The following is a 13,224-nucleotide window of genomic DNA, read 5'->3' on the forward strand; positions in this document are numbered from 1 at the left end:
ATGTTTGTCTCCTTAGCCAGATTTCAGATGCCCTGAGATCAGGGATTATTAAGACACTTTTGTGTTCTATATCATATCTGGCACAGGGCTGGGCTCAAATCTATTCAGTCAGTAGTTGTCTCATTAGCAGAGATGCTTAGTATTGTTAAAAAATGAGAAGCTGGAGAAATATTACAGGAGAGCTGATTCTAACAGGAGAGGGATGTAAGGCAGACTGAGAAATCCAGAAATCTGGTTTAAAGTGGGCTCAGCAAAATGATGCTTGTGCAGCAGGAAATTATGTGACTGTGAGAGTATCAGAGTTACCAAGGAAGGGAGCAACCTTGTGCCAAGTTTACAAGGAGATAGACATGCATTAGGGAATAAGCAGAATATGTTGTGTGGATTGTCCTGAATGCAATTCAGTGTTTAGATGTTAGATTGGGAAGCCTCCTTGGGAGACTTCAGTGCCTTTCTGTCTGTCCAGTGTTCTGGAGCAAGCTTGTTATCTTGGATTCCTTCTTATCACAGCTACAAAATATTTGTGCTGCTGCCATTTGCACAAGGTGGCTTTGCTGCTGTGAGACTAAAGCATCTTGACAGTGTCCTGGGATCCAGATCTTATGTTGGTGGATGTTGAATGAGGAAGTGGCTAGTAGGAGAAAGAGGAAAAGTCACTTAAATTTCAGTAAAGCAAATTCTTTAGCAAAAGTGGGTCCTGGATGATAGGGAAATAAAAATCTTTGTAAATGTGTTTACTAAAAGCTTACTGGCTAGAGTGACCAAATATAGAACTTGTCAAGACTTCCAAATTTTGGACTGAGAAAAAAATGTTTGTTATCTCCATGGATTAAGAAAAATCCACAGAAATTTATGTAAGCAGGGACAAAAATAAGTAGATCTTATTCAGTGTGATTTGAGATTTAACTACATTAGTATTCTGATTTTTGCTTTGTTCCCCTAAAACATGCATGCACACACACACACACAGTCTATTCCCTGGCTATGATTTTTCCACATGGCCTGAAAATCTGATGTTTGATTTTAATTCCTTTATTAAAACACTCTCCACTTTTAGGATGCAAATATCCATAGGGGGAAATAACAAAAAAAAGACATTATCAGTTATTCACATCTTCATGGAAGTAGGTTATTATGAATGTGATGGTTAATTTTGGGTGTCAACTTGACTGGATTAAGGGATATCCAGATACCTGGTTAAGTATTATTCTGGGGCATCTAAGAGTATTTCCAGAAGAGACTGGCATCTGAGTCAGTGGACTGAGTAACGAAGATCTGCCTTCGCCCTATGTGTATCATGTAGTTGGCTGAGGCCTGGACACAATAAAAAGGCAGACTCTTCTAAGGCTAGGACAGCTCTCTTCTCCTGCCTTTAGGCAGCAGAACTGTGTCTTCTGGCCTTGGGCTTAGGGGCTTGCAGTGCTCCCCCCCCAGACTCTCAGGCCTTCAACCTCAGACCAAGAGTTACACCATCGACTCCCCTGATTCTTAGGCCTTTAGTTATGGACTGAGAGTTACATCAGTAGTTTCCAGGTTCTGAGGCCTTTGCACTTGGACTGAAACATGCTATGGCTCCCCTGGTTTTCCAGCTTGCAGACAACCTGTCATGGGACTTCTCAACCTCCCTCCTTCCATGAGCCAAATCCCCTTTCATCTCTCTCTCTCTATATATATCCTATTGGTTGTGTCTCTGGAGAACCCTAATACAATGACTATTGTCCAAAAATGGGCTAAGAGAGAGACCAGAACACAAATCATTGCACAGTGAAGGATATTTAGAATAGTTATTCTGGGCAACTTTATTTTGAGGAATGAAGGTAAACACAGGAAGGATTAAGTCTTTGAGCCTTGAAATCCAGGCAGAAGAGTTTAGAATTTACATGAGCAGAAGAATGACTTACTGAAAACTATATTTTTGTAAGGCTAGTCTTGAGAACCCTGAGACTGGCATGCAGTAGGTGCTCAATAAAAAATACTTGTTAATGAATTGGAGAGAGGATTGAAGGTAGGAAGGGGACAAACAGGCCATTGCAGAAATTCAGGCCTAGGATGATAGAGACCATCTCCTCCCACATAGTTACTTTGCCTGTTAAAAGTCATTGTGTCACATGTCATGTCACATGATGACAAGGATTTATTGGGCATCTGCTCTGTGTTACTATAGTCTTCTGTGAAAATTTCTGCAGTGCTTATTGTCTTGGGAAGTCAAATTTATCCCTCTACCAGAGATTCATTAGGGCAGCTACTGTTTTTGGTTTTCATATCTCTCTACTTAGTTGATGCTAGATACATAGTAGGTATTCAGTCAACATCTACAAAATGTGTCTCCTAAGACTTGATACTCTCCATAAGTAGTTGAGAATGTTTTCTTTTGTTCTTGCCCTTGTTGCTGGTGGGCTGGGCAAGGGGGAAGGGGCAGTATCTTTAATCCTTTTCTTTCTGGGTTGTCGGGTCTGATGTCTGTGGTCTTTCTTTTTAAATTATCACTGTGGTTAACATTTCAACACATGTCATAGTCTGGCAGTGAGTGGTTTTGAGAATTCAAATACCCAAAAGTATCAACAGAGACACCATGGGATGATGGCTAGCACTGAAGAGATTTAGTAATCCTAAATTGTTTCAACATTGCTAGGATTTTTGGATTTGAGAGACAGAGTGGCAAGAGAGATAGCAGTTGGTAATAGGACGCTGAGTCAGGAGAGGCAGGAGTTAAGTAACGCTCTGTGCCCCATTTAATAAAGTGTGTTATAGCCGGTGCCACAAATTTGATTTGAACAATTTCTATTTTTCCCAGCAAAGATGTTATTACAGGTCAATCATTTCCATAAGTGAGAGCACATTTCTGGTGTATACTACACTGACAGATGGCTAGAAGACCTCTCTTTCATGATCCCAGGCGGGATAAAAAGGCAATTTACTATCTATAGGACTGTGGGTACACTGGTAATAGAAAAGAATCATTCTTATACAAATAACTCAGTGTTTGAATCTGAACTATCAAATGAATCTGAGCTATAGCCAAATCAATTTGATAAACCATCAGAATATGATTGTACTGGCTCCAGCCTGCAAAGGCAATGCATTAAATTTTCCCCACAGGAAACTGTTTCCCAAGAAGACAGCAATTGCTCGATTGCTTAAAAAAAGACAACAAGAACAAAAAAAACCTTGAGTGAGTGAGTTCAGAATATCAGGTGAAAACTCAGGTGACTGCTGATGTTCAAGGTCAAGACTCACGAAGGGAAATGAGGATTCTGGGCTGCTACTCTGAAGCCTGATGAGGCTTGTTAGTGTGGCCCAGCTTTCTCTGCATCTATTTCTCTTTGCAGTGGAGCTGCTTGCCCTCGCACCATCAGCTGATCAGAGGCTCCCCATTCTTCACTCAACTAGAAAGGAGCTTGGGTGCATTCCCTTAGAATCCTTTTCACATATCTACTTGGGGCAAAGGACTAAGCCTGTGGGGGAAGAAGATCCACCGCAGTTAGCTCAGGGAGGAAATATTTTGGAGGCTGGGAAGTGATTTCCAGAATGCTCTCTGGACCAGCAGCTTTACTGGGGAAGTTATTAGGGATACAAGTTCTCAGGTCTCAACTCTGGCTTTATGAGTCAACTCTGAAGGTGGGGATCAGCATTCTGAGGTTTTGTAATCCCTCTGGGTGATTTTGATGCACAAATTTAAAACCACTTCTCCAGGGCAGTTGAGAACCACTTAGAGCAGGGGTAATTCATAGCCAGGGTCTACTCTGGGAATTTCCTTTGGCTGATATAAGGAAGATTTGGCTTCTCCCAAGAGACAGTCTGCACCTAATGACTGTTGTCGCAGAGGACTGGCCCCTTGCCTTAATTCAGTACAACTTTGAAGGACCATCCTCCCTCCAGAGCTCCCTGTGAGATCCTCTGAGCCTTCTGTTGCAAGTGCATTGCAGTTCAACTTCCCTCTGAGCCTGATTCTGCTTCCATCAAGCATTCTCCATGCGCGCTGAGAGCACTCTCCAGTAAGCCTCCTGCATGCAAATATATCACAATCTGACCCAAGGCAGAGTCATATCCTTGGCACGAACAGCACATGCTGTAGGGTGAGCAGTCTGCAAACATTCCCACTCCTAACTCATAGCCTGAGGTGGGCCAGTCTTCTGCAGAAGCACCTCTCAGGCCAGAGCTTAGCACCAACGTGCTTGGTGTTTCAGGGTGCAGAAGTGGGAAACAAGATAGGCCATTCATCTTCTTGCATCTTAAATTAGCAGGTGGAGAGGCATGAAGGACATCTGTGGACTAACCTGAAAGCCCCAGAAAGGGAGGCTTGATGTTAAGGTGATCAATTCTTATGCCGCTAATGGGAGGGGAAGGAAACTAGTATTTATAGGCTGGGCGTTCAGCCAGTATTTGGCGTGGAGATGAAAAGATGTGGAACTGTATTATTGCTCTCTTCTCTTTTAAGTCATGGAAGTGCTTCATAATTCCATTGGATTTTCTGTAAATTTTATTCACTTAATTCTGGCCAGAGATGTTCTTATGGTAAAAGGAATAAAACAACAGGCCTATAGCTCGAGGACACTGCAGAACTGCTTCTGGTGCTTTCACACAGGCTCTCTTCTTGCCCACGTGCCCAGCAGGGCTGGCTGGGGATTTGAGTTTTGTGCTCTCTGTTAAACATTCTATGCGATACGTTGTGCAGTGCCTTGGCCTGGAACCTGCTTATGCAACCTCAGGAGATGATGTTCTTCTGTGCCATGTTGATATATCGTTGACTTGTGCTCCTAGGCTGAGAAGCTGATGTTAATAATTAATTTCCCCTCTATTGCAGTTCACAGCCCGTTGCAGGGGCCTTCTTGAATAACTTTTATATGTTTGATTAAACTTGCTTATAGCAACATGATATGGTGAGAACACGTGGAATGTGAGGCAGAAGCCTAGTTTCTGGCCCAGGCTCTGCCACCTCCAGCTGTAGTGTGAGCTTTAACAGGTCACTTTCCTCCTCTGGCCCTGGTTCCTCAGCTGGATGATGAAGGACTTGGCGATCTTTTCCATCTTAAACATTCTCAGGAGCAGACAGTGGGTTAATGTGCTATGGATTCAATACTGTACCTGTTACAGGTCACATATGGAAACATACCCTTTCACTGATACATTCTGCCATGAGCAGATAGAGGTGCCTATTTAAGAACATTCAAAACTCTTAGGGCTTTTAGCTAAGTAAAATTGACAAACTGCTATTGTGGGGGTCAAAGGTACTTTGTAAAGGTCATTTGTCTTCCCCATAGTCAAAGAACAGGGACCATTAACTAAGCATCGGAAGTTCTAGGTACTTTGTATACTACTAGCACATAGACTGTAGGCCCAGCACCCTTCATCTGTTAGGACTGTGTCCTGCTTTGTACTTCATAGCACCTATCATGACCTCATGTATTAAGTTGTGGATTACTGTCTGGCTCCCCTCTGCCCTCCCCCACCATGAGAACATAAGCTTTCTGGGTGGAAGAACTTTCTTTTGTTCCCTGCACTATACATAGGGTATGATATAGAGCTGGTGCTTAAAATCTATTCACTGAGTGAAAAAAAAAAAAACATTTACATATGTATTTTTTAACTTCAAACAATATTAGGAAATAGGCATTACTGTTTTTGCCATTTCTTAGGCAAGGAAACAGAGGTCTTAGAGAGGCAAAGGCACTAGTTTTAAACCAGGGCAATCTGGCTCTGGCACTTCTGCTTTAATCGTGCCAATGCTCCCTCCTTTTGCAGAGGTTGCCTATGTCAAGCCAGGCATTCTGGAATAATCTTTAAATTTGGTCAGGATGATAAATCTGTCTTAAAGCATACATTTCTTTCTTCAAAGGGGCAGAGTCCCAGGTATGGGTCATAATACACCCTTTATCATCAATAATAAACATTTTTGTAGTTCTCATTCTACCATACAGGGTCTAATTCTAGAGATACATAGGTTCCAGCCTGAAGGAGAATATAAGCTATTTGGTGAAAAGAAAAGTGATGTTGACAGATGTTTAGTAGGTAGGTAGTTAGGTAACCACATATACCTATGCTGATTGCTCAATAAGAGGTTCAGATGAGTGGCTCCAAATGCCTGAATTGACTTTAGGCAGGTTACCTAAGGTTCTTCCAGTAAAGTTTTAGATTTATTCACAAGTTTATCCATTTCTTTGCTCACCATTCCTTCTTGCATCTCATGCCTGCCTTCTGGGTTCCTTTCTTCTTCCTGAAGTACATTCTCCAGCAAACTTAGAAGGTCTTGCTCAGAACCCAGAAGAACACATGTTTAAAAAGTGTTTTGGCAACTGTGATGCAGACTACCCTCTCCCTCCAAGAAGCCACAAAGGCTACTGGAGCCACAGGAAGAAGTCACTGGTGGCTGAGGTTGTCAGAGAGGCCCGAGGAGGTGGGACTTAGAATGATCCTTGATGGGAAGGGGCAGAGTAGATAAGGAAAGAAGAGGGACAAAGTCACTTGTTGAGGGAAATACGGGGGTGAAGAAATGACAATAGGAGAGGTATGGATGCAGGGCTATGAGGCACTGGATGCATCCCATGGTAGCTGGAAAGAGGATCCCAAAATAATGTGCCTGTGGGTCTTGCTGGGTTGAAGGAAATTCCTGGATGTTGAGGGTGAGGAAGGAGAACTGTGCTTTCCCTTCCAGGAAAGAGACATAGTGCAGAGTGGTGTACCATGGGTCAAACCAGTCCAGCTTTGAATCTCTGCCATAACACTTGCATGACCTAGAGTTAATCAACCCCTCCAGAGAAAGTAGTTTTCTCTTCTCTAAAATGGGAATAATAGCTCCTACCACAGAGGGTTATTATAAGGATTAAATGAGAAAATGCATCTTAACGTCTTAAAACACTGCCCACTCGGTAAGTGCTCATTACATGCTATTATTACTGTTACTATTTTATTGAAAGTTAGACTGTGGATTGGCCCTAAATTATCCCTATAAATCTTTGTAGATGACATGAATAAAAATCTACCTTGATTGCCAGCCCTATCTGGGAAGCTTCTTTGAGTGGAGAGAGTCGACTTCTAACTTACACAAACTGAGCTCTTACACACAGAAACGGGGGATGCTACTCACAGAATGACTGGTCCAGAGGCTCCCTGGAAAACATCATTAGGCAATTCTTCCAAATTATTGTTATCACTTAGATTCCTGGGGATGGAGATGAGGAAAGAAGAAGAAAAACACAAAGCCATATAAATATTGCTGCTGTAAGAGCCATTTCCCTCTAAATGGCCTGGAAGAATAGTCAGGGCTACTTACAGCTCATCTAGTTGGGTTCCATTGAATGCACAGTTGTGTATTTCTTGAATCCCATTCTTACTCAGCCATCTGAAATAAAAGGCCCATTAAAAAAACAATAATGTCAGATGCAAACACTACATGGATTTCATAACTGGAAGCACAGGGCCAGGCCAGACAGTGCAAGTTAGTGGCATAAAGAAAGTGCCACCCTTAAAGCTCATGGACAGCGTTGTGAGGGAGACTGATTTATCACCATATAACCTTTTGTAACTTTTAAAGTTTGTATTATCTATTCAAAGGAATAGATGAAATTTAATTTTGAAAAGGCCCACTTAGGCAGAGTAGCCTGAATCCTGTAACTGTAAGGTTTTTGCACACATGAGTAGATGTCATGGAGGGAGGAGACAGATCTCACCCATCCTGAAGGAACAGAAATCACACAATTATTGAACAAGTGTTTATAAGACAGAGAAAGAACATTTTGTGTCACCTTTCTCTAAGGCTTTAAGCCTTTCACCCATGCTTACCCATAGCAGCAGGCCTGGCTGTCATCAAAAAGTGATCTAATTAAGTTGTCAGACAACCTGAACATCTCCTGTGACCCGTGGGGACCTGGTTATTGGAGGTTTGTGGAGGTGGCTCTGGGTTAAGCCAGAAAGGAAGAGAAATCAATTACAGAGACTGTGGGCTGTGGCAGGGCAAGGTGGTGTGGATGGGCATGGGAGGAAGCTCTGAGGGAGGTGGGGGGTGGGAATAGAACAGTCACCCTGATTGTGCTAAGTAGGTCAGTGAGCAGGGTTGCCTGGACAGGGGACCCCAAGGACACCTTGGGCCCACAGTTCTACCTTGCTCTACTGCTGAGTAGGTCTGAAAACAAAAACAGATATCCAAGGTCAGGAGTGCTTAGCCCGAAGAGCCTCTGACCACCTGCTCTTGTTTTGCTGTCGAGTTCTTTTCCGTGTCAGGATTAGTGGGTTTATAAATAACACTGTTCAAAAAGCGGACCCAGAGAAGCTCCTATGTGTTCAGGACTCTATTTCTTAGGCTGCAATGGGTAGCTAGAAAACACTTAAAATCACAGGAGAACAAGTGTATGTCTGTTTCCTCCTCTTGAAAGCTAGTTAGCTCAAAAATTCAGAAAGGAGCAAGGTAAATCTCTTAAAACATTTGCAAACAATTGGTAGGTTCTGATGGAAGGAAGTGGCTATGTACTCCCAACATGCCCACTTCCTCCTACCCATGAGAAACCCTCTCCCAGGAACCTCCAGGCTCCTGACTTATTTTGTCAACTTGTCCCAGATTAGTGAGAGTTTCTGGGGCAGCTGCCCCTAACCTGTGGGATGAGGATCCCTGGGGGCTTTGGGTCAAACACAGGGTTCAGCAGACTTTCTCTGTAAAGGGCCAGATAGTAAAGTTAGGGTTTATGGGCTAAGAGGCAAAATCAAGGATATTATCTAGGTACTTAGGAAATAATTTCCACAATTTTTTTATTGACCAAATTTAAAATATACTAATTGAGTATAACTTTTTGGTAACATAGGTCAAATATTAAAAATGACAAAATTATATTTTCTTTAATTTAGGTTCAATGTTGTTATTTCCTATTTTAGCTCATGAGCTGGATCTGGCCTGTGGGTTGTATATAGCTGGCTGACCCTTAATTTGACAGAAGGGGTGTGCAAATCTAGATGTGTTCTACCTATTTTTCTATAGGCTAGATAATTGGTATTTCCTGCACATATATGTCCTGCAAATAGATGTTTCTATGATTAAATAAAATATAGACTAATTTAAAATAATTATTGTGTTCAAAGTAGCTCTTTCTCTTGCTAGATTTTCTGAACACATACTGTCATATGGGGAGGGGTTTTTTTTTTTTGATATCAACAATAGATCAGGACACAAAAACCAAATAATGTCCAGAAGAAAATATAACAATCCTAAATATTTAGATACCTAACACAGAAGCACCCAGATTCATAAAGCAAATTCTGCTAGATCTAAGAGATAAACAGCAGCATCATAATTCCAGATATTTCAACACCCCACTGACAGAACTAGACAGATCATCCAAGCAGAAAATGAATAAAGAAACACTGGACTTCAACAGGATGCTAGAAAAAATGGACCTAACAGACATTTACAGAAGATTTTATCCAAAAACCACTAAATATACATTCTTTTCATCAGCACATGGAACATTCTCAAAGATTGATCATATCTTAGGCCAAAAAAACATACCTCAACAAATTCAAAAAAATAGAAATCATACTATGTATCTTCTCAGACCACAGTGGAATAAAACTGGAAATCAACTCCAAGAGAAATATTCAATTCTGCACAAAGTCATCGAAATTAAACAACCTGCTGCTGAGCAATTATTGCGTCAATAATAAAATTAAGATGGAAATCAAAAGATTCTTCAAATTGAATGACAAAGGGGACAAAAGCTACCAAAATCTAAGGGGAAAATTCATAGCCTTGAACACCTACATCAAAAAGAAAGATCGCAAATAAACAATCTAATCATATAGCTCAAGGAACTAGAAAAGGCAGAGCAAACCAAACCTGAAGACAGCAAAAGAAAAGAAATAAGATCAGAGCAGAACAAAATAAAATGGAAAGCAATAACAAAAAAATACAAAGGATTAATGAAACAAAAAGTTGGTTCTTTGAGAAGATAAAATTGATAGACCTCTTGCTAGATTAACCAGGAATAGAAGAGAAAGGATCCAAATAAGCTCAATCAGAAATTAAAAAGGAGATATTATAACTGATACCACAGAAATAGAAAATATCATCTCTCAATACTATGAAAATCTCTATGCACATAAACTCAAAAATGTTCAGGAAAGGGACAAATTCCTGGAAACACACAATGTCCCAAGGCTCAAACAGGAAGAACTAGAACTCCTGAACAGACAAATAATAAGCAGTGAGATTAACACATTAATAAAAAATCTTCCAACCAAAAAAAGCCCCTGCCCAGACATATTCACAGCTGAATTTTACCAGACCTACAAAGAAGAGCTGGTACCCATACTGCAGAATTTATTTCATAACATTGAGAAAGAAGGAGGGAATCCTCCTCAATGCATTCTACAAAGCCAGTATCAACTTGATACCAAAGCCAGCAAAGCACACAACAAAGAAAAGAAAATTACAGACCAATATTTCTTATGACTACAGATGAAAAAATCCTCAATAAAATTATTGCAATCCAAATTTAACAGCACATCAAAAAAATAATCCACCATGACAAACTTGGCTTCATCCCAGAGACCTAAATCAAAAAATGTGATTAACCACATAAACAGAAGCAAAAACAAAGACCGTATGATCATCTCAATAGATGCAGAAAAAGCATTCAATAAAGTCTAGCATGTTTTCATGATAAAAACCCTCAACAAATAAGGCATGGAAGGAACATATCTCAAAATTGTAAAAGCCATATATGACAAACCCACAGCCAACATCATACTCAATGGGGAAAAGATGAAAGCATTCCCACTCAGAACTGAAACAAGACAAGGATGCCCACTGTCACCACTTCTATTCAACATAGTGCTGAAAGTCCCAGCCTGAGCAATCAGGCAAGAGAAGAAAATCAAGGGTATGCAAATGGGGAAAAAGGAAGTCAAACTATAAATCTTTGCTGATGATATGATTTTATGTCTCGAAAACACTAAAGATTCTGCCAAGAGACTCCTGGAATTGATAAATCAGCAAATTCTCGGGTTACAAAATCAGGGCACACAAATCAGCAGCATTCCTATATACCAACAATAGTGAAGCTGATAATTAAATCAAAGACCCAATAGCTTTCACAATAGCAACAAAGAAAATACTTAGGAATATATTTAAACAAGGAGGTGAAAGATCTCTACAAGGAGAACTATAAAACACTGAGGGAAGAAATCACAGAAGACACAAACAAGTGGAAAAACACATCATGCTCATGGATCAGTAGAATCAACATAGTTAAAATGTCCATACTACCCAAAGTGATGTACAGATTCAAAGCAATCCCTATCAAAATACCAATTTTATATTTCACAGATCTAGAAAAAATTCTACACTTCATTTGGAACCAGAGAAGAGCCTGAATAGCCAAAACAATCTTAAGCAAAAAGAACAAATCTGGAGGTATCATATTACCAGACTTCAAACTATACTACGAGGCTATAGTAACCCAAACAGCATGGTATTGGCACAAAAATAGAGACATAGACCAATGGAACAGAACAGACAATCCAGATATAAAATTTCCACATACAGCCAACTGATATTTGACAAAGCAGACAATATACACTGAGAAAAAGAAGCCATGTTCAACATATGGTTCTGGGAAAATTGGATAGGCACATGCAGAAGAATGAGACAAGATTCATATTTCTCACCACTCACAAAAATTATTTCAAGATGAATAAAAGACTTAAATGTAAGGCATAAAACTGTAAGAACTGTAGAAGAAAATGTAGGAAAAGCTCTTCTAGGTATAAGCCTAAGCAAAGAATTTACGAAGAAGGCTGCAATGGCAATCACAGCAGCAACAAAAATAAACAAGTGGGATCTGATCAAATTAAAAACTTTTTGCTCAGCCAAGGAAACTACCACTGGAGCGAATAGACAGCCTATAGAATGGGAGAAAATATTTGCTCTGTACACATCCTATAAAGGGCTGATAACAAGAATCTATCTAGAACTTAAAAAAATCAAGAAGGAAAAATCAAACAACCCCATCAATAAATTGGCAAAGGAAATGAACAGAAACTTTTCAAAAGAAGACAGAATAATGGCCACCAAACACATAAAAGAATGCTCAACATCTCTAATCATTAGAGAAAGGCAAATCAAAACCACAATGAGATATCACCTAACCCCAGTGAGATTGGCCTCTATTAAAAAATCCCAAAACAACAAATGCTGGCGAGGATGTGGAGAGATGGGAACACTCTTACATTGCTGGTGGGACTGCAAATTAGTGCAATCTCTGTGAAAAAAAATTTGGAGATACCTCAAAGAGCTAAAAACAGAAATATCATTCAACCCAGCAATAGTACTATTAGGCATCTACCCCAAAGAGCAAAAGACATTCTATAATAAAGACATCTACACCTTAATGTTTATGGCAGTGCAATTCACTATTGCAAGGATATGGAAACAACCCAAGTGCTTGTCGATTCATGAGTGGATTATTAAAATTTGGTATAGGTATACAATGGAATATTACTCAATTATAAGAAATGACAGTGACCTAGCACCTCTTATATTTTCCTGGATAGAGCTTGAGCCCATTATCTGAAGTGAGGTATCACAAGATGGGAAGAATAGGTTCTACATGTACTTGCCATCAAATTGGCACTGCCTGATCACTATGGTACTCACACAGTAGTAATATTCTCCAGGGATTAGGAGGTTGGGGGGCAGTGAACTCACAACTAATGGATGTGGTGAGCATTTTAGAGGGGAATGGCAAGCCTCTAAATCTTTCTTGGGTGAGGCAAAGACATAAAATGTAACCAAAATGCTTGTACCCTCATAATATCCTGAAATAAAAATAAAAAACGTCCCAAAACAGTAGATACTGGTGTGGATGCAGAGAGAAAGGAACACTTTTACACTATTGATGGGACTGCAAACTCTAGTGTAACCTCTATGGAAAGCAGTATGGAGATTCCTCAAAGAACTAAAAGCATAACTTCCACTTGATCCAGCAATCCCACTACTGGATATTTACCCAAAGGAAAAAAAGTTATTTTATCCAAAAGACACCTGCACTCAAATGTTTATAGTAGCACAATTCACAATTGCAAAGATGTGTAATCAACCCGAGTCTATCAGTTCATTAGTGGATTAACAAAATGTAGTATGTATATACTATGGAATACTACTCAGCCATAAAAAGGATGAATTAATGCCTTTTGCAACAATTTGGATCGAACTGGAGACTATTATCCTAAGTAAAGCAT

At 40.1% G+C, this 13,224-nt stretch overlaps 1 protein-coding gene across 3 annotated transcripts in view; it reads right to left on the minus strand.

Annotated features, from left to right (window-relative positions):
* FSHR (follicle stimulating hormone receptor) overlaps nt 1-13,224 on the minus strand; it is a 168,061-nt gene that overhangs the window by 11,091 nt on the left and 143,746 nt on the right. For all 3 annotated transcript variants that reach the window (XM_045548870.1, XM_045548867.1, XM_045548871.1), the window contains 2 exons: nt 7,271-7,339; nt 7,085-7,159 (listed from right to left, as the gene is read on the minus strand). In XM_045548870.1, the coding sequence (XP_045404826.1) occupies nt 7,085-7,159; nt 7,271-7,339 (144 nt within the window). The remainder of the gene's footprint in view (nt 1-7,084; nt 7,160-7,270; nt 7,340-13,224) is intronic.

This window comes from Lemur catta, chromosome 4 (assembly GCF_020740605.2).
Source record: "Lemur catta isolate mLemCat1 chromosome 4, mLemCat1.pri, whole genome shotgun sequence".
NCBI lineage: Eukaryota > Metazoa > Chordata > Mammalia > Primates > Lemuridae > Lemur > Lemur catta.